Raw genomic sequence first — 21,567 nt, 5'->3', positions numbered from 1 at the left:
TTGACAGAAAGAAAAGATGGACGTGATGGAAAACATCACAAGGAGTATTTATTGCATCTGAAAGGGTTGAGTTACGTATGATTTCAGAATTTGGTCCAGAGTACGTGGATTTAAAATACTCTGGGAAGGCAAGATAATGGGTCACAGGGTATAAAAGGGCCAGGCCAAGAACTCTGAGGAAGACAGGAAAGTCCCTCGCTCAGCTCCCTGGCTCCTGACGGACTGGCTCAGCAATGGGCTTTGTCAGCGATCACAATGGCTTTCCTGGTTTCTGTGAAGGTTCCAGGCTAAAGAGCCAGTCAGGGATGTTGAGGAGCTATGCTTTGTCCACCTAGTAAGTATGTTGCAGGAGTAAATGTATACAACACATAGACATGTGTATGTAGAGTGTATGGTTGTTTCTTTCACTTTACTTTTTCCCCTCATTATTAACAGTACAATAAAAGTGTATGTAATACCAAAGCAGGACAAACCTATTTAATTTCTACTTTTGCTTAACAGTGAAAAGAGCTTCCTTCTGGATTCAGAAAGTTTTACTAGTTCCTTCTATGAGAATAACTTTTGTTAGCCAATTATTAATACATATTAGTTTTACCACGACCAGAATAAAGTGCATTTTGTTTATCACAATCAATGTTAAACATAAATTTTTCCAATTCCATATCTATTTATGAGAAAGATATAGTTGCATCACATACATAATTTACTGAACAGTAACACATCCAAAATACTTGAAATGGAAAATTTTCAAAGAATTCCTGACTCTTTAATGCATCTTTAAAAATTAAACTAATTTGGTCATTTGTAGCACAATCTTCCTGTATTTCAAAAGTATACGTAGTGTTTTTATAAGCATATAAGCTTATTACTAACATTATGAACTAGAATAATTTTGTGATTTCAATGGTCACCAAGTTATTTTTTAAATACAATATTTTATAGAACTCACCTTTTGCCCATTCATCCCTGGAATTCCAGGTGCTCCAATAGAACCCTAAAGAGACACATGATTAAATTCAGTTGATATCATACACAAAATATTTCAATTCTAAATTTATATTGTATTAGTTATGTAAGCCTTGCTAAAACATTTCTAGGAAGTTTTATTTTTCAGACCTTATCCACTATGTTCAAATACATAATGTAAGCAAATTCCTCAAGCTTCCCCAGAAACTACAGAGTTAAAATTAAAACTTGCTTCTAAGTATCCACTTAACTTTAATATGTTTTAAAGAAATTTACATGATAAATTGATCATACCTATCAGAGGGCCACATGGCTCTAAATTTTCATGTTTTTAAGAATAAATAGGCTTAGTTCCATCTGGAAAAGGCCTACCAGTAGCAGTAACACTTGCATTTAATGAGTTAAAATACCATAAAACAAAAGGTAATTAAAATAACAACCATTTATTCTGCAGTTAAATAAGGGACCCATGTCGTAAACTCAAATTTGTTGTATTTTAAGCATTTTTCTCCCAGACTTTCAAGGAGTAAGTTTAAGCCACATGAATGTGAATATGTCTTCCAGAGTGACTCAAAAAGGTGTAAAAAATGTTATACACTGACCAGGAACAACACAACTTCTTTACAAAAAAGTTAAGGTGTGTGTGTGTGAGCACGTGTGGGCATGTGTGTGCACATGCATAGTGGCGTGAGTATGAATGATTGGACATAGATGGGTGAGCTGGAGAATAAGAAAGCTAATTATTACCTGAGAAAAATCTATGACATTTAACTGGATACAGAAACATTAGCAAATATTTTCAAACAGTGATGTCATTTCCCTCCATTACACCTTCCATTTAGGCTCTGGAGAAACCATTTTAAATACAATGTGCTTATTCTTTGTCTAAAACTGGAAAACAGATTTTTCTTAGTAGATGTATGATATTACATTTCTTTAATAATAACGGGGAAAATATTTTTTTTTAAATAGCAATTATAGACCAAAAACTCCCCTGAAAAGTAGTCTACTGAAAAAACAGTAATTGTAACGAAAACAAATTGAGATGGCAAGTTCCTTACTGCGTTCAGTGATTATATTGAATGGGTCATTAAAGGACTTCCCGAAGCCTGAAGCAGTAATTTTATCCTGGTCGTATGTGGATTAGAGTAGCTTTACAATTTCACACCATGCTTAATAGAGACATTATTGCAAAGGACAAAGTGTTCCTATGCACAAGTTGTCTCGCAACCCATGGACTTTTACTTGGTTTGTAGGATTATGTTTCAACAGATGCCACATGCCCAGTGCTTGGGGGATAAAAAGTCTCTATCTTTGATGGATTCCAAAGATAAAGAATAATCACTTTTCCACCTGTTATAATACAATTGTTTTCTTTAGTTTTCCGCGGGTTAAATACCCCCCTCCCCGATTGAGGGGTATGAGGATGGGGGAATGAGGACTTAGTGATATTTTGTTGGCAAAATGCCATCTATTTGCTATTAAGATATTTACTACTATAGGATAGGTGTAATTTTGGAAACCCTAGATCTTCTCCATCAGAATTTGAAAAAAAAATTTGTTTTTGAGACCAAGTTTTGCTCTGTCTAACCCAGGCTGGAGTGTAGTGGCACAATCTTGGCTCACTGCAGCCTCTGCCGCCCAGGTTCAAGCGATTCTCCTGTCTCAGCCTCTTGAGTAGCTGGGACTACAGGCGTGTGCCACCACACAAAGCTATTTTTGTATTTTTAGTAGAGAAGGGGTTTCACCATGTTAGCCAAGCTAGTCTCTAACTCTTAACCTCAGGTGATCCAACCGCCTCAGCTTCTCAAAGTGTTGGGATTACAGGCGTGAGCCACTGCATCTGGCCTCTCCATCAGAATTTAATGGTCAATTCTGATGATTGTGGATAACAATGAAATGACTATCAGGAAGTCACTTTTCACGTTACCTCAGCAAGAAGGACACCAATAGGCCACTTGAATATAGTGAACCCAGTAATATCCTTTTTTTCGGCTCAGTTCCCTGGCCGTTTGGCAATCACATAATTGAGGAAGGCCATGCATTCATTTTGCAATATCAAATTATCTTTCACATTTTAAATTTTGTCATAATGTTTTACCAGTATTTGAATTAAAAATTCAATAACGGACAAGTTCAGCAGACAAGTTAAAAAGAGTCTGCTCTGGATTTATTAATTTTTTTTTTTTTATAATGGAGTCAATTAGACATCTAATGCTCACATTATATGACTGTATTTTTAGAAAGCAGAATGCACAAACCAGACTAACTGCTTCAGCATGGCTTACAGTAGCTAATTTCATTCACCTCTCCTGCTTGCCATTAGGTCATGAGAGCATAATTACTTTCACAGTATTGTTGTTTATACTCTACCTTTTGTCCTGGAGGCCCTAGAGGACCCTAAAAAAGAAAAATAATTCAATTAACATAATATTACAGCCACTTAAGCTTAGATGACCAATTTAAACTGTCCTGTTCTCTAAGATTCTCTTTGCTCTACTGAACTATGTTGACATTTCATATATCAGGAAAAAAAAGGAAAGAAAAATTTCAGTTTGAAGTACCACATGGATCTTTTCTTCTAATTTTCTTGTGAAAAACATTAAGCATATACAGCAGGATTCTGATTTGTCCTCGCTATTAAAAAGTAATCTTTGCTGTTCCAGCACATGTTGTTTTTTAAAAAAATACCTATAAATGTATCACATTAATCTCATTTAAAAGGCTGAAAATATAGTCCTTAGAAGCAGTTAAAATGCAATGTAGTTTTTCAGCAAATGGACACATTAGATGACTTCTGCGCCTGCAAATCTTCAGTAAGCAGATTTGCAAAGGAAATAATTGAATGCCATTACAAAGAAACATGTTTTTTTGTTTTTTTGGGTTTTTTCCTCTATTCTTCCTCTTAGGAAATATAGTCAACTAACCTGCACAAAAACTTGTTTACAAACTAGGGGAGGCCAGTGTCAACTATGATACCGAGTATATACTAGAAAAGGGAACAAAAGATGCTGTCAGTTGTTTCTTGGACTAAAATACTGGGTGGAGGAGATTTAGTGAGATGAATGAGAATATATATACAGCATGGAAATGCAGCAGTTTTGAGATTTAGCAGTTTTTCAACCACAAAGTCAGTGTTGGGATTCTCTTGGCTTTATTTAGAGCAAGGCATGGCTTTGAGACAGTGGAAAATAACTGAAAGAGATATAGCTATATTTCTATTTGTATCTATTTTAAAATATAACTATTAAGCATTTTCTTCCAGTTCTTTCAAAAATATTTTTTAGTATGTTTCAGCAAAGTTATAGACACGCATCATTTCATGTTAAAAGCTCTTTATTCCATGACATTTAACTAACGACCAGCTTATTTTCAGTGTGTGACATTTCAGTTAATCAGCATGTTGCATGCCTACTCTATAACACTAAATAAAACACTAGGGTGGTTGTTAGAGGAAGATCTGTTCATGCATCCTTTTTATTAAAAATATATAATGTTTAGGAACATTCAGAGAATCTGTTCCCCATGTTATTTTGCAATCCTCACAGGAAGACTAACAATTTCCTCATATAATCAGCTTTAGGTTATTGAAAGTACACTGTGCAATATTGCCTTTATATATTTCTATTTAATTTACTCAACCAACCAACTGTTTAACGAGCTTATTATTTGCTTTATCTGTGTGGTCAGACATTCTCTCTACTTATCTCACTCCCTCTATTTAAAATTCTCCCTGTTTTAGATTTTGCAGAGAAAATAGAGACTATCAAGTGTAAATTCCCTCGACATCTTGTCTCTCATCAAACCAAATGTATGTGTACCTCTTTCCTGTATCAGGGGAAGAAGAGCCCTTCCTCCTATACAAGGCAAATTCATCTGGTATACTCTGGAATCCATCCTTGTCTCTGTCCTCAGGGATCTTTTGCAATCAGTTACCCCTGCATCTGTATCAGAGGCTCCACTTCTTCACTAGTTCTTCCCCTTAGCATATAAACATATTTAATCATTTCCTCACTTGGGTAAATTGTTTGGGAAGTAAATGTTCATGTTATCATACCAAGTAAGGGCAGAATTTGGAGGTTGTGGTGATAGGAGATCTGAGAATCAAGAAAGGACTTGGGTTTTATCATTGTCTATCATTCCATTTTCTCCAGTGTCTCTAGAGTACTTTACTTCTTAAAATGTTGACGTTAGAAAGGAAATCATAGAACAAGGAGTACATTAATTCAGTATTTAGACTGAGAATGTGTATGTTCAATTCACAAAGGCTTGTTTCCCACTGTAAACCTAACTGCCACTTGAAAAAAAATGTTCACTAAAATTGTCTCTTTCATCACATTGATATATAACCCCGGAAGGGGATATTTCAAATGAAAATAAGAGTGAATTCTATATCAAGTATTTTAATTAGAGAATAACATATCTGATATTTTCTAATTTGGTCTCTGTTGCATAATCACATAAAATCAGAGATTTAGAATGACTAATCATAACTCTGAAATTCATAAAATTAAATAAGTTGTATATTTTAACACAATATTTAATGAAAATCTAAGGATGGCTACAAAGACAATATTTTCCTTCACGGTTAGGAAACTACTGCTGCTTCTGGTAACCTCTAAAAATAAAAGCAGTTTTTAAGATTTAACATTAATTTTAAATTGGGAATACATGTCTTACAGAATTTTCATAACTATGCTGCCAAGAATATATTCACAGTTACTAGAAATGTGCATATACTTCTTTTATCTCTCTGGCAGGAAAAATGGTAGAGATCTAACAAGAGTATCACCCATTACTAGGGGGTGACCTGGGATTAAGGCAGAATAAAATATAGGACACTTAAGTACAGACAGACAGACACACACACACACCACACACAGACACGTGTGCATGCATGCACACATCCAGAAATACTAGTTATTTTTACTGAGCAAGATTTTACTTACATACATTTGTTTTGAGTACCCTTAGATTAATAATACCATTATATATCTATAACACTGTGGTAATTAAAGTTAAGCTTACAAATCCAAGTTTCCCTTCCCAAAAATTGATTTTCAAATTAGGGTATGTTGCTACCAGTTGGTTAAGATGATTACATTTGATTAGTCTTGCAGTTTTTGGTACAAAGGTAAGTTTATAAAGTAATGGGCAAATACCATAGAAACATTCATTAATTTATCAAATCTTTTTTTTTATTTTTGTTTTTCCTTTTGAGACGGGGTCTCACTCTGTTGCCCAGGCTGGAGCGCAGTGGCGTGATCATAGCTCACTGCAGCCTCAAACTCCTGGGCTCAAGCAATCCTCCTGCCTCAGCCTCCCAAGTAGCTGGGACTACAAGCACATGTCACTATGTCTGGCTAAGTTTTTAATGTTTTGTAGAGACAGGGTCTTGCTATATTGCCCAGACTAGTCTCGAACTCCTGACCTCAAACGATCCTCTCACCTTGGCATCCCAAAGTGTTGGGATTACAAGTGTGAGCTACTACACCTAGCCTATCTAATCTTCCTTACACTTGTTTATATTTTCATCCTGCACAACAACTTGGATGAATAATGCCATAAATTCATTATTCACTCGTCAAACAAATGCTGACTATTCCCAAAATTAAAGTCAATTGTTCTAGTGATTCAAGATTTCTAAAACAATTCCATTATTGTTATCCTCATGATTTAGTAAGTTTGGATCAAGTAGATTTCCAACCTAGAGTCATAATCTTTTCGGTTCATCTTTATTAATCGATGAGGCAGTCCTTCTTTATTTATATTTGCATATACTTTGTATATAACCAGTTAAGATGAAAACATCTAGTTTGATTTTTTCAAAATAATTTTTTTGCATGTATGTCAAGATTAAAAACTGTAACATACAGAATCTCAACATACTAAGCTACATTTCTTTAAACTCCAGAAACGTCAACTATAATTAGAACCTTAAAATACACCTATTTAAATACAGGTTCTGGGTGATATAAATTGTAAAAACTTTTTATTGAAGAATTCTGCATCATGAGTATAACTTTATCAAAAAGACAAAAACTCAAAGAGTCACTGAAAAATTCTAAACATGGAGTAACGGCACTAATCTGCATATAAATCTTTATACCAGTTTTAATAATCTTTCAGAAAACACCATGGAAAGTTATGCAAAATAAAGTTCAGATAAAAACTTGTAAACACAGTAAGAAATTATATAGTATACTCGATTTTCTTTCCAATTTTTCCTCTCCCCTGCTAGATTCCATATCTAAACATTTATGTACAGTATTCAGCATATGGTGAGAAACTTAAAGAAACCTGATAGACCTCATGTTGGTGACTTGCTTACCAAAATCATGTTACTCAGGCCTCAGAGTAAAGTTTTACTCCTACTTCAGTCCATCAGATACTTAAGAATATCTCTATGGTCCAGCCCTCTTCTCCAGTCACATTGCTACATTCCTGTTAAACCCATTTCTCATTCCCTTAGCTAACGTAATGTTCACCTAATGACCACCCTGCTTTTGGTCTCCTCCAATCCTTTCTGCACACTGCTGCCTGTGTGAGCTTCCCCTAATGGGTTCATACCTTTCCCATACTTAAATATCTTTCAATGGCTTTTCATAGCCTTTTAGAAGAGTCTGAGATTTGGCAGTAGTTGCAGTTTTCTGCATAAGCCAGGCTTCCATAGTTCTACACCTCTGTCTGTTCCTATAAAGGGCTTTCTTCTCTCCTGTCCTCTCCTGCATCCATTCCAAATATCAGAGCTCAGAGCCCTCACCCTTGGGGTTAGGTGCCTTCTTTTGTTCTCCAAAGTACCCCTATGATGTTTTCGTAGAATTTACCAACAATAATCATAATTGTCTGGTTACTTCTTTATTCACTCTAAATTACCTTTATCATGCACAGTAGCTGGCACATAGTGATTGCTCAGTGAATCATTTTGAGGTTAATTCATTTATTCATTCACATAATAGTTTTTAAGAGCCTACTGGGTGCTATTTTGCCTACAAAATAAGGCAAAACAAAATGACCACTCAGTGAGCACTCAAAACAAAATAAGATAAAAATGCATACCACTGGACTTCATATACTAGTGAATGTAGTAAGACAGTAAACAAATAAAATATAAAATTGTGTCAGGTGGTAAGTGCTAAAGCAAAGAGGGGGATATGGATTGTGAGAAGTAGATGGAATAGTTTAAATTGTGTGTGTGTGTGTGTGTGTGTGTGTGCAGGGTGGGGGGGGTCATTTAGTGAAGCTCTCAGTGATAAAGAGGTCAGGCAAAGAGCCATGTATATAGAAGGGGGAAGAATATTCCAGGCAAGGGAAGAGCAAATGCAAAGACCAAGAGTTGGGCACATGCTAAGTGTGTTCAAAGAACACCAAGGAGGCTATCAGTGAGTAGCGGGAGATGGGGATATGAACAGGAAAGAACAATTGTATGTGTATGGCCTTGTAGGTACTTGTAAGCACAATGATGTTTACTTTGAGTAGGATAAAAATTAAAGAAATGAATAAATGGATACATAAAGCAAATCACGTTTTGTTTTGTTTTTTCTTAAACTTTAGACAATAGTGTTTCAAGATAGGAATGGCAGGATTTTTCACTCTTTTTGTTCACCTGACTCATTCTAACATTGCTGGTCTATTCTAATAGCCTCCAGATTACCTCTAATTGCAAGCGTGAGTAGAGGAATTTAGGTCATGACTTCCATATGAATACAGCAAAGACAAAATCATCCAAATTATATGGTATCATTAACAATTGAGAGTGTTGTGTATGTGTATGTAGGCCTACGGTCTCCAATGCACTTCAGAAAACAATTATGCAAACAGTAGATAGAATTATCAACCCAAGTAAATCTTCAAAGTAGGCTGTTAAGAAAAGAATGATGCTGTGACCATTATGCATTGGCTGTACTTTCCAGTTTGTGAACAAAAAAAAAAAAAACACAAAAAGATACATCATGGGATGGAAAAAAATTAATGAATTTTTCTGACACTACTGATGTTAGCACAAATTTGATTGAGGTATTAATTACTTAAACAGGATGCTGAGTTCCTAAATGATGTGCTTTAGGATGCCTCTTGGGACATGTTTTAAAGCAAGTTCTGGTTGCCTGCTAGTAGGAAATGATGTAGGGGGCGGACACAGTTCCTGTTCTGTCCCTGATGACTAACAGTAAAATCTGAAGCTCTGAGAGCTGCTGGTCATTTCTGGACACGAGAATATACAACTAGCTTCTGTAATAAAAAACACAGGGAACAAAAAAAGAGGTGGTCCATCTGTGAAAGGGAGGATAAAAGCCCAAAACTATTAAGCCATTTAAAATTATTTCCTTTTCGAGTTAAGAATTTTTCCATGATTTAATAAAAGTTAGGCAAAATGAAGAAAATACTTTTAAAAGTCTAGTTCCAAAGGGAAGAATGATAACACGTATAATCTAACTGATGGAGTCATAAAACATTAGTACCAGACTTTCTCAAGGGTTTGGTACAACAGATTTTAATTACAATTTTTTGAAAGATATTAACCTGGTGTAATGCATCATGAGATCACAAAATACATAAACTTGGTTTATAAAGAGTAAGAGGAAATTTGTCTTACTTAAGAAGGGATCATTTAAGATGCATGTATATAAAATGCCATGTTCTGCTTGGGTGTTTGATGTGGGAAGGTTAAGAAACATAAACTCTAGCCACTATTATATATATGTCTGGAGTGTAATTCAAGTGATGTTTTACAAGATTCGGATTTCATAGCTTAAGTGTGTAGAAATGCCAACTAGAAACTGTTGGGAAATGTTTAGAATATAAGAGAGTGCACTGCAATGTTTTCAATGTAAAAGCCCGTGATTTAGTTGAAGTGGGTATGAAGGAACACAGCATAAACAAGAGCAGAGCAAGACAGTGCTGAAAAGGGAGAGCCTCATCTCTTGTTTCAGGTCTTTCATAGATCCTGTCTTCAGTCACACTTCATCATTTATATTTTCCCAAGAAGTCCATATCCTTCTCCAATCAGTCTTCATGTGAAGTTCTTAATCATTCTTCAAGGCCCAGCGGTCATAACTCACTTCCTTCGTGAGCCTTCTCCAGCGCACCCAGATGAAGCTTGTTTTTACCCTTTGTGTTTCTTTAGCACATTTCAACTGGCTGTATTTTAACCTATTTACCTATTTTAAAAATCCATTTGACTAGGTAGCAACTTCCTCAGGCCATATATTTCATATCATCAGCACCTAGATTAGTGCCTAACACATAAATAATTATTGACTAAATGGAAACAATGAATGAATGAATTTAAAAATTATTAAATTCTGTTTACTGGCTTTCCACCATTATTTCAACACTCATACTATCATAACTCTATCACTGAAAGAGTTCCCAGTTTTGAGGCAGTTGTTCTGTTTAACTATCAGAGATTTTTGTTTCAGTAATATCACCCCATAATTCCTATTATTTGAAAAAGTTCCTCTACAACCCAGAGCCTGTTAGGAAGGTGACATGTCATTATATGTATTCATAAGCATTTGATGAAAAAAAGTTCTACATGCGGTAGTTATTTTTTAAAAGAGTAAATTCTTTTTGACTTCTCTATCTCATGTGCTGAATTTTTGAGGAAAATATTAAACCAGGATGATTCATTTATTGGTGTTTCTCAAAATCATGAGGCTATGACCTCTTTAAGGGAGGTCTCTTAAAGCTCAGGAAATTAAAGAAGTAATACATTTTTCTCACCACTTGACAAAACCAGAACCCAAGACTAAATATTGAGCATTAAATACCATAGATTAAAGATAAATCTAGGTATATAAAAATCTATTTTTGATCAGATTCCAAAACAGAGACTCTATATTACCTCTTGCCAGATATCCACACTAAAATTAGCTCACTCCATCTCTTCAAAATATTTAATAAACTGCTTCTTATTGCTAAACCCAAAATGGAAATGATCCGAAAAGAAAGAAAAAATTAACAGGCTTCTCTGCCCTCTGTGATTAAACATACTTCCCTTGAGTACTATAAAGGAAACAAATTTATGGTTCACAAAAGCCTATCACCCTACACTACACTCAGTAAAAAATATTTCCATTAAGCAGTGTAAGTGCTTTTCCTATTTTAAATCAACAATGCTGAGATACACTGGCTGCTAGAATTTAAATAACTCATGATCCACAGAAAAAGTTCTTAAATGTAAGATTATAATATATAGTCATATCCTATTCAGATCTGTTTTCTACCTAGATGGATCTGGACTGTCTATTAATAACAGAACTTTCTATAATGATAGAAACATTCTATATTGGTCAAACCAATAGGATAGCCACCAATCACATATGGCTACTGAGCACTTGAAATGTGGCCAGTACAATATTTAGACACTGAATTTTAAATTTTATTTATTTATTTATTTTTTATTTTCTACAGGGACTCACTTTATCACCCAGGCTGGAGTGCAGTGGCGTGATCTCGACTTGCTGCAACCTCCACCTCCACCTTCCAGCCTCAAGTGATCCTACCGTCTCAGCCCCACAAGTAGCTGGGACTACAGGCATGAACCATCAAGCCTAATTTTTGTTTTTGTTTGTTTGTTTTGTAGAAACGGGTTTTCACCGTGTTGCCCAGGCTGGTCTCAAACTCCTGAGCTCAAGTGATCCACCCACTTGGGCCTCCCAAAGTGCTAGCTCCCAAAGAGCCTGGCCAACTTTAAATTTAAATAGCCATATGTAGCTAATGCTGACTGCATTGAACAGTGCAGATCTAGACAATAGAACACCCAAGACTGAAATCAGTGAATTGGATTCTAGCCTGGTTCTGCCACTAATTATTTTGTAACCTTGGCAGTTTCTTTTTCACTCTGATGTTATTCTGTGAAATGCTAAGCTAAATTATTTCTAAGATTTCTTCTAAACCTTTTATATGCTACTTAATAAATAGCCATATGGTGTGACTAGAATTTGGGGCTTTTTTTTTTTTTTTTTTTTTTGAGACCGAGTCTTGCTCTGTCACCTAGGCTGGAGTGCAATGGTGCAACTTTGGCTCACTGCAACCTTCACCTCCCAGGTTCAAGTGAGTCTCCTGCCTCAGCCTCCAGAGTAGCGGGGATTACAGGCACCTACCACCATGCCCAGCTAATTTTTTGTATTTTTAGTAGAGACGGGGTTTCACCATGTTGGCCAGGCTGGTCTCAAACTCCTGACCTCAGGTAATTCACCCACCTCGGTCTCCCAAAGTGTTGGGATTGCAGACGTGAGCCACCGCACCCGGCTGGTGTGACTAGAAATTGATGCAATTACTTTTCCATTGTCCTCATGAAAATCATTCTTTTAGTTATAACATGCATATTTATAAGCACATATATACTCCAAATAATCTATAACACATATATAAATATAAAAAGATGCAGGCCGGGCGTGGTGGCTCACACCTGTAATCCCAGCACTTTGGGAGGCCTAGGCAAGAGGATTGCTTGAAGCCTGGGCAATACAGCAAGCCTCCATCTCCATAAAACATAAAAATAAAAAAATCCGGGTATGGTGGTGCATGCCTTAGTCCTAGCAACTTGAGAGGCTGAGGCAGGAGGATTCCTTGAACCCGGGAGTTTGAGGCTGAGGTGAACTGTGATCATGCCACTGCACTGCAGGCCAGGTGACAGAGCAAGAACCTGTCTCTAAAACAAAACAAAACAAAACAAAAGAAGAAAAAGAAGAGCAATTTAATGTAATTCTGTTGGATTTATCCTGCCCAATCCTACCCTTGGGGCATAATGACATGACATCCATTGGGAGAAAAACATAAAGCTCATTTATTTGTACTAGAGCCTGATTTATTAATTGATTAACTCACATCATTCAGTCATTCTGTTTATTAAACACATTAAATACCAAAAACTATTATATGATGTGATAAATGCTGTGAAGGAGGGGAGAAGACAGCTTCTAACTTAGCTTGGGGGAGTGTGAAAGTGTATGCATGTGTGTGAGGTTTCCTCAAAGGAGGTGACCAAGCAGAAGTCTATTTCTTTTTTAAGGCTCCACTCAGACACATGGATCCTGAACTTCCCTTCGATCTGGCAAGGAGGCTTTTGTCTTGAGCCCATGCTTTAAAGGGCCCTTTTCTGGTTGTGCTTCCCAGGGGGTTAGGAATCCATGGGTCTAAGAGAACATGCTTACCCGTACACATACCCTCCACCCTCAGCCCTACCAGCCCCCCAGCCACCTGACCTTCAGGTACTAAGGACTCTGGAATTCTCTGCCCCAGTGACTTGAGCTCACTTCAAAGACTCTGTGTTGCCTCTTCCCAGGCCTGTTCTTCTGAATGTGAACCATACCACTGGTGTGCACCATAACAAATTGGAAGAGAAGGCGAAGAGGTGGGTATTTTGAGGGGGATCGATGAAATTTGGTCCTGTGAGCATTCAAGAACCCTTTATAAAGTTAGAGCCTGAGTCTTATCAAGTTGAAGAATGGAGGAAGGTGTGGGAGAGAAGGGAAGCAGGCCAAGGATAGGGCTAGGGCTAGTTACAGCCCTCCTCGTGCCACCACACTGTGGCTTTGAACTCCAAGGAGGGCAAGAATTCTGGATTTGAACTTTCCAAGTCATCATGAGAATATATCTGTAAAGGTTGGAGGATAGAACATATTTTACTGAACAGTTTCATTAGGTTGGTTTATAACTTAAATATTTAGACACTTTGTATAAGGACTCCCATTTTTCCCCTTGCCCTAAAACTTGTACATTTGCCCTAAGTCAGCAAAGGTGAAGCACATTCAAACAGACTTAACTCTATTTTTAAAAATTTCTTCTTTATCTAATGATGAAATATGAGAATTCGATGAGACAGATCAATTATAACTTAGTTAATATTCTCATACAAGAATCACTTACTTTGCTTCAGTAGAGCTACAATAAGCTGAATTCTAAAGTTAAAAGCAGTGACAACTAGAGAAGTTGATTATGGTTTTGAGGAAGGAGACAATTTTTAAGACTTTCTTCTATTAAAAGCTTAGTATATGACTGTTCATTGCTTTTAATTATTTACAGAACATATATAATAGATACATATAATATGCATCTGTGCATTCATAATAGAAACAGAGCAGGATGACAGGACTTTGGAGTTGGAAGGGAACTCATACCGTTTAGTTTCACCATTCCTTACAGATGAGGAATCTAAGGCCTAGATACCTTAATTTGCCCAAATGATAGAACTTATTAGACCTTGAGTTTGAGCCACTGTAAAAAATAGTTAATATTAGAGCTGATTCACAGCCTAGAGGTCATTAAGGAAAACAAAATGAAGTAATGAGAGAGGAATACAGACAGAGTCATCTACTCAGCTGTTGAGACTGTCTTTCTGCTACATAATCATGCTTCTAAATCATTGTTGAAAATATTCCCCAAGATGACGTTTTGTTTCCAGGAGACAGAACCAGCTTCAAAGGAAAGTCAAACATTCCTTCCTATCACCTCACTAAGCGACCTTTAGACACCTCTAGAGAAAAGTCTGTGCAGAGGAATCAACACAGAGCAGGTCCCCCAAGGCTGGGGAGACACAGCTCCACTGTGTTGATTCTACGGCAGGACTCCCTGGAAGGGGTGGCAGGGCAGCACCAGAAATAGAAGGCATCACTTGTCTGCTTTCTCTGGTCCATTTGAAAAACACACTACAGGCTCTGGGCAAAAGTGCCAAGGAGGTGGGAAGAGCCCTGCAGGTGTGCCATTTATATGTACTTCATGGACAATCAGATTAAGGGAGGCTGATAAAGCATTAGAATGGTTGCTAAGGCATCTCAGCAGGCAGCGTGCACAACTGAAGGACATGCAGTTTTACCAAATAAGGTTTTGTTGTCAAAATTTTGTCTAATAACTAACTACAATTAGATGATTTCAGTCATTTTTGTTATTTGTGATTTGAAGGTTTGGGGGTCTTGTTTCCTCTGCCAGATCCAAATCGGGAAGTCTGCTGTTGTCTTTAGTGTCTGCCATCTGTTGATCAAGATAGCAGGCAGATCAAAGCACAGTGAAGGAAAGCCATGAGTTTTAGCAAATCCGTGGGATAGCAATACATTATAAATTGAACACATTTAAAGTAAACCTTTACATACTGGTTATTTCCATTTTATTTTAAATGCAACTGAAACATTCTCATGCTTATGTTATTAATTAATATTTTAAAAACATTATATTCACTTGACCCAAACGTATTAAATGTGTTTACAGGTAAAATTAAAATAAACTAAAAGTATCTGTAAACTGTTCGGACAAAAAAGTCCAAATTTCACTTTACGGCACTACAACAGCAAATATTTCTGAGTTTTGAACTCTCAGATACCACTAGGGCCCAATGAGGAACATTTTAAGTATTCTTATAATTCAGTAGAAGATAAATGAGTATGTTATGGCGTTTATATATATTTAGGGGAGGAGAAGAAAGGAATAAAGAGTTTCAGAACAGGAAAGTGATTTGGTCTCTGAAACCTTGGATATAGACAATTTGGGAGAAAAATAATATACATGAAACTGGAGCTATTTGGTATATCTTTTTCAATACCATCTATCTTTCATGCTTTTGAAAATTTCTGCATCTGTCAAAGAAAGAAACAGCAAGAATATCGAAAGGAAAGATACCTTTTAAAATACTATTTTAACAACGATTTAAATTTCTGAAGAACTGAAAGATAAAGATCATTTGTGCTAGGATTCAGACCTTGATCACTTCCAATTATGGTCATTCCTTTGTTTCATTCTTGGGTCTAGTTTTATAAGATACAGCAGCTCTCTCCTTATTTAGATGGAGTCAAATTTATTTAAGTGCAAGATCTGGGTTTTAAAAGCTCATCCTGAACTTCCTGGAAACCCAAAGGTCATGTTTACAGAACAGATGCAGGGCAGGATTAAATAAATGTGGACTGCATGAGCTGCAGGTTTTCCTTTTTTATTCTATCATAGATGCTGTTAATCATCAGATGACTACTTCTGCAATATAAACTATATCTCTTAGATTATGAAAACTAATTCCCTACCTGATACACTCATAAAGTTTTTCAAGAGCTAATTTGAGATTGTTTCTAGCTTCTTCATTTCATCATCACAGACGTTTTAAATTTATAACAATTCTCTAGCGCCTCTTAAGACCCTTATGTAAGCAAGCACTCCTCCATGACACAAACCAACAAATGTAGTGGGGTTTACATAATGTGAAAAAGATGAGAGTAGTGGTATTTATTATCTTTTGTTTGTCTTAATAAGTGGGTGAGAAGGGGAATGTTATGAAAAATTAATAATGTAAGAAGATACGATATATGTGGGACGGCTAAAACAACAACTACAAACAGGACACAAGCAATAAATTACACTCTTAATTGCAGTATTTGACATGTTGTAATTTAATTGGTAGCTATTATTCAACTGTTCTTAGCCCTTACATTTCTTACAGCAGCCTTTCTGTATGCCAAGTTATATCACCAGACATTTGTTTTAATAGTAATACTTCTCATTTATGGAACTCTTTGTGGTTCATAAAACATTTCATATTATCATTTCACTTGCTTCTCACCATAACCCAGTGAGACAGGTAGAATAGGAATTATTACCTACATTTTATAGATCAGTAAAAAGGATCACAGACTATAGTCATATACCACTAAGTAGTTCTAAAACCAGAACTACTGATACAATGTACTTTTCTCCCTAGCAGATTTCAGGTCCCCACCCCCCGCCCACCCCCACAGTGTGTGAAAGAAAATTTCTAAGTTTCTAAGAAAAATTTCCTCCTCACGATTCCTCAAGGATCCAGAACTAGAATTACCATTTGACCCACCCATCCCATTACTGGGTATATACCCAAAGGATTATAAATCATTACTACTATAAAGACACATGCACACATATGTTTATGGCAGCACTATTCACAATAGCAAAGACTTGGAACCAATCCAAATGTCCATCAATAATGGACTGGATTAAGAAAATGTGGCACATATACACCATGGAATACTATGCAGCCATAAAAAAGGATGAGTTCATGTCCTTTGCAGGGACATGGATGAAGCTGGAAACCATCATTCTGAGCAAACTATCACAAGGACAGAAAACCAAACACCGCATGCTCTCACTCATAGGTGGGAATTGAATAATGAGATCACTTGGACACAGGGCGGGGGAACATCACACACCCGGGCCTGTCAGGGGATGGGGGCTGGGGGAGGGATAGCATTATGAGAAATATCTAACGTAAATGATGAGTTGATGGGTGCAGCAAAACAACATGCACATGTGTACCTATGGATCAAAGCTGCACATTGTGCACATGTACCCTAGAACTGAAAGTATAATAAAAATAATAATAAAAGAGAGAGAGAAAAAAGAAAAATTTCCACCTCATGGAAACTGCAGTTATATTTCTAGTATCCTCTTCTCTTTTTGGTATGAGTTAAAATATACAGGTGCTGTTCAAGTTAATAAATCATGATTTCTTTTTAAAAAGATAGATTTTTAGATTGGAGAAATATTCATCTTAAACAAACATAAAAAGTAGAAATTCAGTTTGCTGAAGAGAAGAATTAGAGGATTACACTGATTTGCAGAAAGATTCTGAATAGGATTTCTTTAAACAGCAAAATTCCCTGGAACATTCAAAATACGTTGATTCAAGAAAATCTAATTTATACAAAACTTTACAGGAATACATCTGGTATATAAATCCACACTCACCTGTAATTTACTCTAGAGAGAACAACTGAGTGATAATAATAATAACATACTCATATAGTTCTTCATTATATGTTTTAAAGTGCTTTCCCCTAATTTATTGCATTGTCTTTGGCAACCTTTTAAGGCGGTCAGAGAGAGTATTATTATCCTTTCTTCACAGATGAGAAATTGAGAGGTTAAGTGGCTTGCCCAAGGTCAGACGGACATTCATTCATTTACTGCTATCAGAATGATGTAGTCAAGTACCGGGGTAGTCAAGGAAATATGGTTCTTCCTCCTATTTTTTTAAACAAGCTGTGAAAGCCATTAAAACAGAGGTAGATGATCTCACAAATACAATGTTGAATGAAAGAAGCCAGACACAAAAGTGTACATACTGTAGGATTCGATTACTATAAAATTCAAATGTAGGCAAAACTAATGTATAGTGACAGAAGTCAGGGTGGAGGTTACCTCTGGGGTGGCAACTGGGGGTAAAGAAGGGTTTAAGATAATGTCCTCATTCTTGATCTGGTTTGTATATAGTTTGTTCACTTGGTGAAAATTCACTGGGATATACACTATAATTTGTCACTTTTCTTTATATACATTAAAGAAGTTTTCTCTTTGAAAGGAATCTTACATCTTTAAAAACAGTAATTTTTAAATGCCATTTAGATCACTTAATCTACATATCCTTGAAACATTTGTCATTTCCAGTAGGTTTCTTAAATGCATTTAAAAAATAAGAACATGCACTAAATTATAAGAGTTTAAAGAGTCAAGAAAAGTTTGTAGAAAAAAAAGCCCAGGACTGTTTCACCTGAGAAAGTTTTGATATGAAATGGGAACTGGAGCATGCTAAGATAATAATGCAAGTGATTTAGGATCAGGTCAAACATTTGTATTTAACTATGTCAAACTGGAAATGGTAAGCAAATGAGATTATATTGTTATTCACACAGTATATCCTGGAGAGCATATGTAATATGTAAGAGAGAATTTCTTGAGTGGAAGATGATAATTTTAAAAAATATATCCATTTTATTTCAGAATATTGTACATTAGGATGCTGTATTAGCTATCAGGGAAAAAAGCCAATGCCAGCGATAAAAATCTGAGTAGTCTGTGCACACCTGGAGACAAACAAAAGCTCCTGAGAAGCCCACATAGCTTTTGATATAAGAATATATGGGAAGAATGTGTTTTCACCATTTTCCACGACAAAAATTACATGTACTTTCAATTGCTTAAATTAATTTCAAAATTTATATTGTAGTTCTCCCAGAATTCCTCATACTCTATAACTCCATACCACTGAGAGCTAACGCTGCACTTGTATGCAGTTACCACTGATGACAAAGGTTTTAAGTTTTACATATAGACTCTTTTCCGTTCCTTCCACTTTTTTCTTTTTTAAACAAAAACCATTATATCACCAAAAATTATCTGTATCGGCACGGTGGCTCACGCCTGTAATCCCAGCACTTTAGGAGTCCAAGACAGGTGGATCACAAGGTCAGGAGATCAAGACCATCCTGGCCAACATGGTGAAACCCCATCTCTACTAAAAATACAAAAATTAGCCAGGCGTGCACATGCCTGTAGTCCCAGCTGCTCAGGAAGCTGAGGCAGGAGAATCACTTGAATCCGGGACGCGGAGGTTGCAGTGAGCCGAGATCACGCCACCGCACTCGTCTGGGTGACAGAGCAAGACTCCATCTCAAAAAAAAAATAAATGTAAAATAAAATTGTTTCTTGACATTACAGGTCAGGAACAGAATTTCCAGGCAGTGGATGAGATCTGGACCCGGGATGCTTTCATTTCACCAGGGATCCTGCAAAGGCAGCTGTACCTACAGCTGACTTCCCAGGAGAGCTGCAAATGCATCTCAAGCCCAAAGAAGCCTTGCTGATTCCTGACTCTATGCGTTAGTTTCACTAGGACCTACCTGTTTTTTAAATATATATATATATTTAGAAACAGGATCTCACTGTGTTGCCCAGGCTGGTCTCAAACTCCTGGGCTCAAGTGATCCTCCCCTCCCTGGCCTCCCAAAGTGCTAAGTTTCCAGGTATGAACCCCCGTGCCCAGCCTAACATTATGCAGAATGGACAGTGTCAAGCTGATTGTGGTCACCTGTTGGCAACCCGGCACTCTCTGGGCCCACTCCTTCAGTATCCAGGATGAGTGTGAGCCCTCTTCTGGCATTTGGGTTATTAGAGAATTACCCTGTGCTTCCCAACAGTGTTCACATCGTAACAGATTAGAGAGGCAGTTCAGGAGACAGAGAGGAGGGGACAGGAAGAGGTAGGTTGAAGGAATTCCTAACCAAACATCTTTTCTACCAGCAAAAGATAAACAAATCATGGGGAACTGGGACCTGTGTGTCTATGAGTAAGTCCATGTGGAATCATTTCAGGACCTTTTTTGTTTGTTTGTTTGTTTGTTTTTAAATGACAGAGAACCAAAAGGCACAGCAATTTTTCTCTGGATAGAGATGTTCAACGGTAGAAAAACTCTGAATCGCTGTGCAAAGTTTCCTGTGCGAATTCATTTAGTCAGACCTGATCCCTTTGAAAATGGGATTTCCATTTCTATTTAAGCTAATAGGCATGCCCCTAAATTTAATCTCTCTTACAGCAGAGTCACTTAATTAATTCTCTCCTTTGGCCTGCAGCATCTCTGTCGCTCCCCACACCTGGAATCTCTTTCTTTTTCTCCTGCATCAGCAATGTAGATATGTAGTCTTATGACCCTTAGCATGTAGTAGATAGGCCATATTACTTTTAACTTTTACTAATTTTCACTTTTTTATTATAGTCTGTCATATGACAGATATATTTGTCACACATAATCTTGACCATAGTTTTAAACAACCTGGCTTAGTATAGAAAAAGATAAATTGAGATACTTGCCATCAAGCCTTGTTCTCCTGGTTTTCCTGGTTCACCCTTAAAAAAGAATAGTGATAATTTTAGTAATGCTGTAAGTATTTTTTAAAAACCCTTCAATCATTTTTTTTTCTTTGACTGGGGCATGTAAATGTCAAGTATATTTCTTCAGGTTAAATAGAGGAATGTAGCACATTAAAAGAGAGCTAATTTCCCTTCTACAAATAAACTTTACAAATTTAGGGTTTAATAAAATTAGTCTAGATTATCATGTCTTCTTTAGGATGACATAAAGATAAGGACATGGTGTCTTTATGAGAACTCAGAACTTTCATACATAGGACAGAGAGACAATTGCTCTTAGTACAGGTGTTTAATAAAATGAGCAGAGACTGATGTTAAACTTTGGTCTTCCTGGATTAATGATGGCTGAAGTAACATGTTTTATTAAATTTGATACAGAAAATTACACTATATCATGACATTATCATTTTCTTATATTCAGATTGATATAGAATTATCATATTTTATTGTCATAATGACAGTCATTGGCTAAAAATATTTTTTGTCTTAAAATGCCAATGAATATAGATATTGCTGGTCTTTCAAAATCAATATTTCACAGTTTATTTTTATAGTCTTCTTCTAGCAAGGTATGATGACACATGCCTGTAATCTCAACTATTTGGGAGGCTGAGGCAGGAGGACTGCTTGAGTCCAGGCCTTTGAAGCTATAGTGTGCTATGATGGCATCTGTGAATAGCCACTGCACTACAGCTTGGGCAACACAGCAAAGACCTCATTGCACACAAAAAAATCTTTTTGTACTTTGGGGGGCCGAGGTGGGCGGATCACCTGTGGTCAGGAAATCGAGATCATCCTGGCTAACATGGTGAAACCCCGTCTCTACTAAAAATACAAAAAAATTAGCCGGGCGTGGTGGCGGGCACCTGTAGTCCCAGCTACTCAAGAGGCTGAGGCAGGAGAATCACTTGAACCCGGGAGGCAGAGGTTGCAGTGAGCTGA

At 36.6% G+C, this 21,567-nt stretch overlaps 1 protein-coding gene across 17 annotated transcripts in view; it reads right to left on the bottom strand.

The window, feature by feature from the left end:
• LOC105486272 (collagen type XXV alpha 1 chain) overlaps window positions 1-21,567 on the bottom strand; it is a 507,117-nt gene that overhangs the window by 110,171 nt on the left and 375,379 nt on the right. For all 17 annotated transcript variants that reach the window (XM_011749078.2, XM_011749079.2, XM_071093205.1 and 14 more), the window contains 3 exons: window positions 20,566-20,601; window positions 3,340-3,366; window positions 950-994 (listed from right to left, as the gene is read on the bottom strand). In XM_011749078.2, coding sequence (XP_011747380.2) covers window positions 950-994; window positions 3,340-3,366; window positions 20,566-20,601 — 108 coding nt within the window. The remainder of the gene's footprint in view (window positions 1-949; window positions 995-3,339; window positions 3,367-20,565; window positions 20,602-21,567) is intronic.

This window comes from Macaca nemestrina, chromosome 3 (assembly GCF_043159975.1).
Source record: "Macaca nemestrina isolate mMacNem1 chromosome 3, mMacNem.hap1, whole genome shotgun sequence".
NCBI classification, from domain to species: Eukaryota; Metazoa; Chordata; class Mammalia; order Primates; family Cercopithecidae; genus Macaca; species Macaca nemestrina.
Note: the sequence above shows the minus strand (reverse complement) of the source record. Positions and strands in the feature narration are given on the sequence as shown.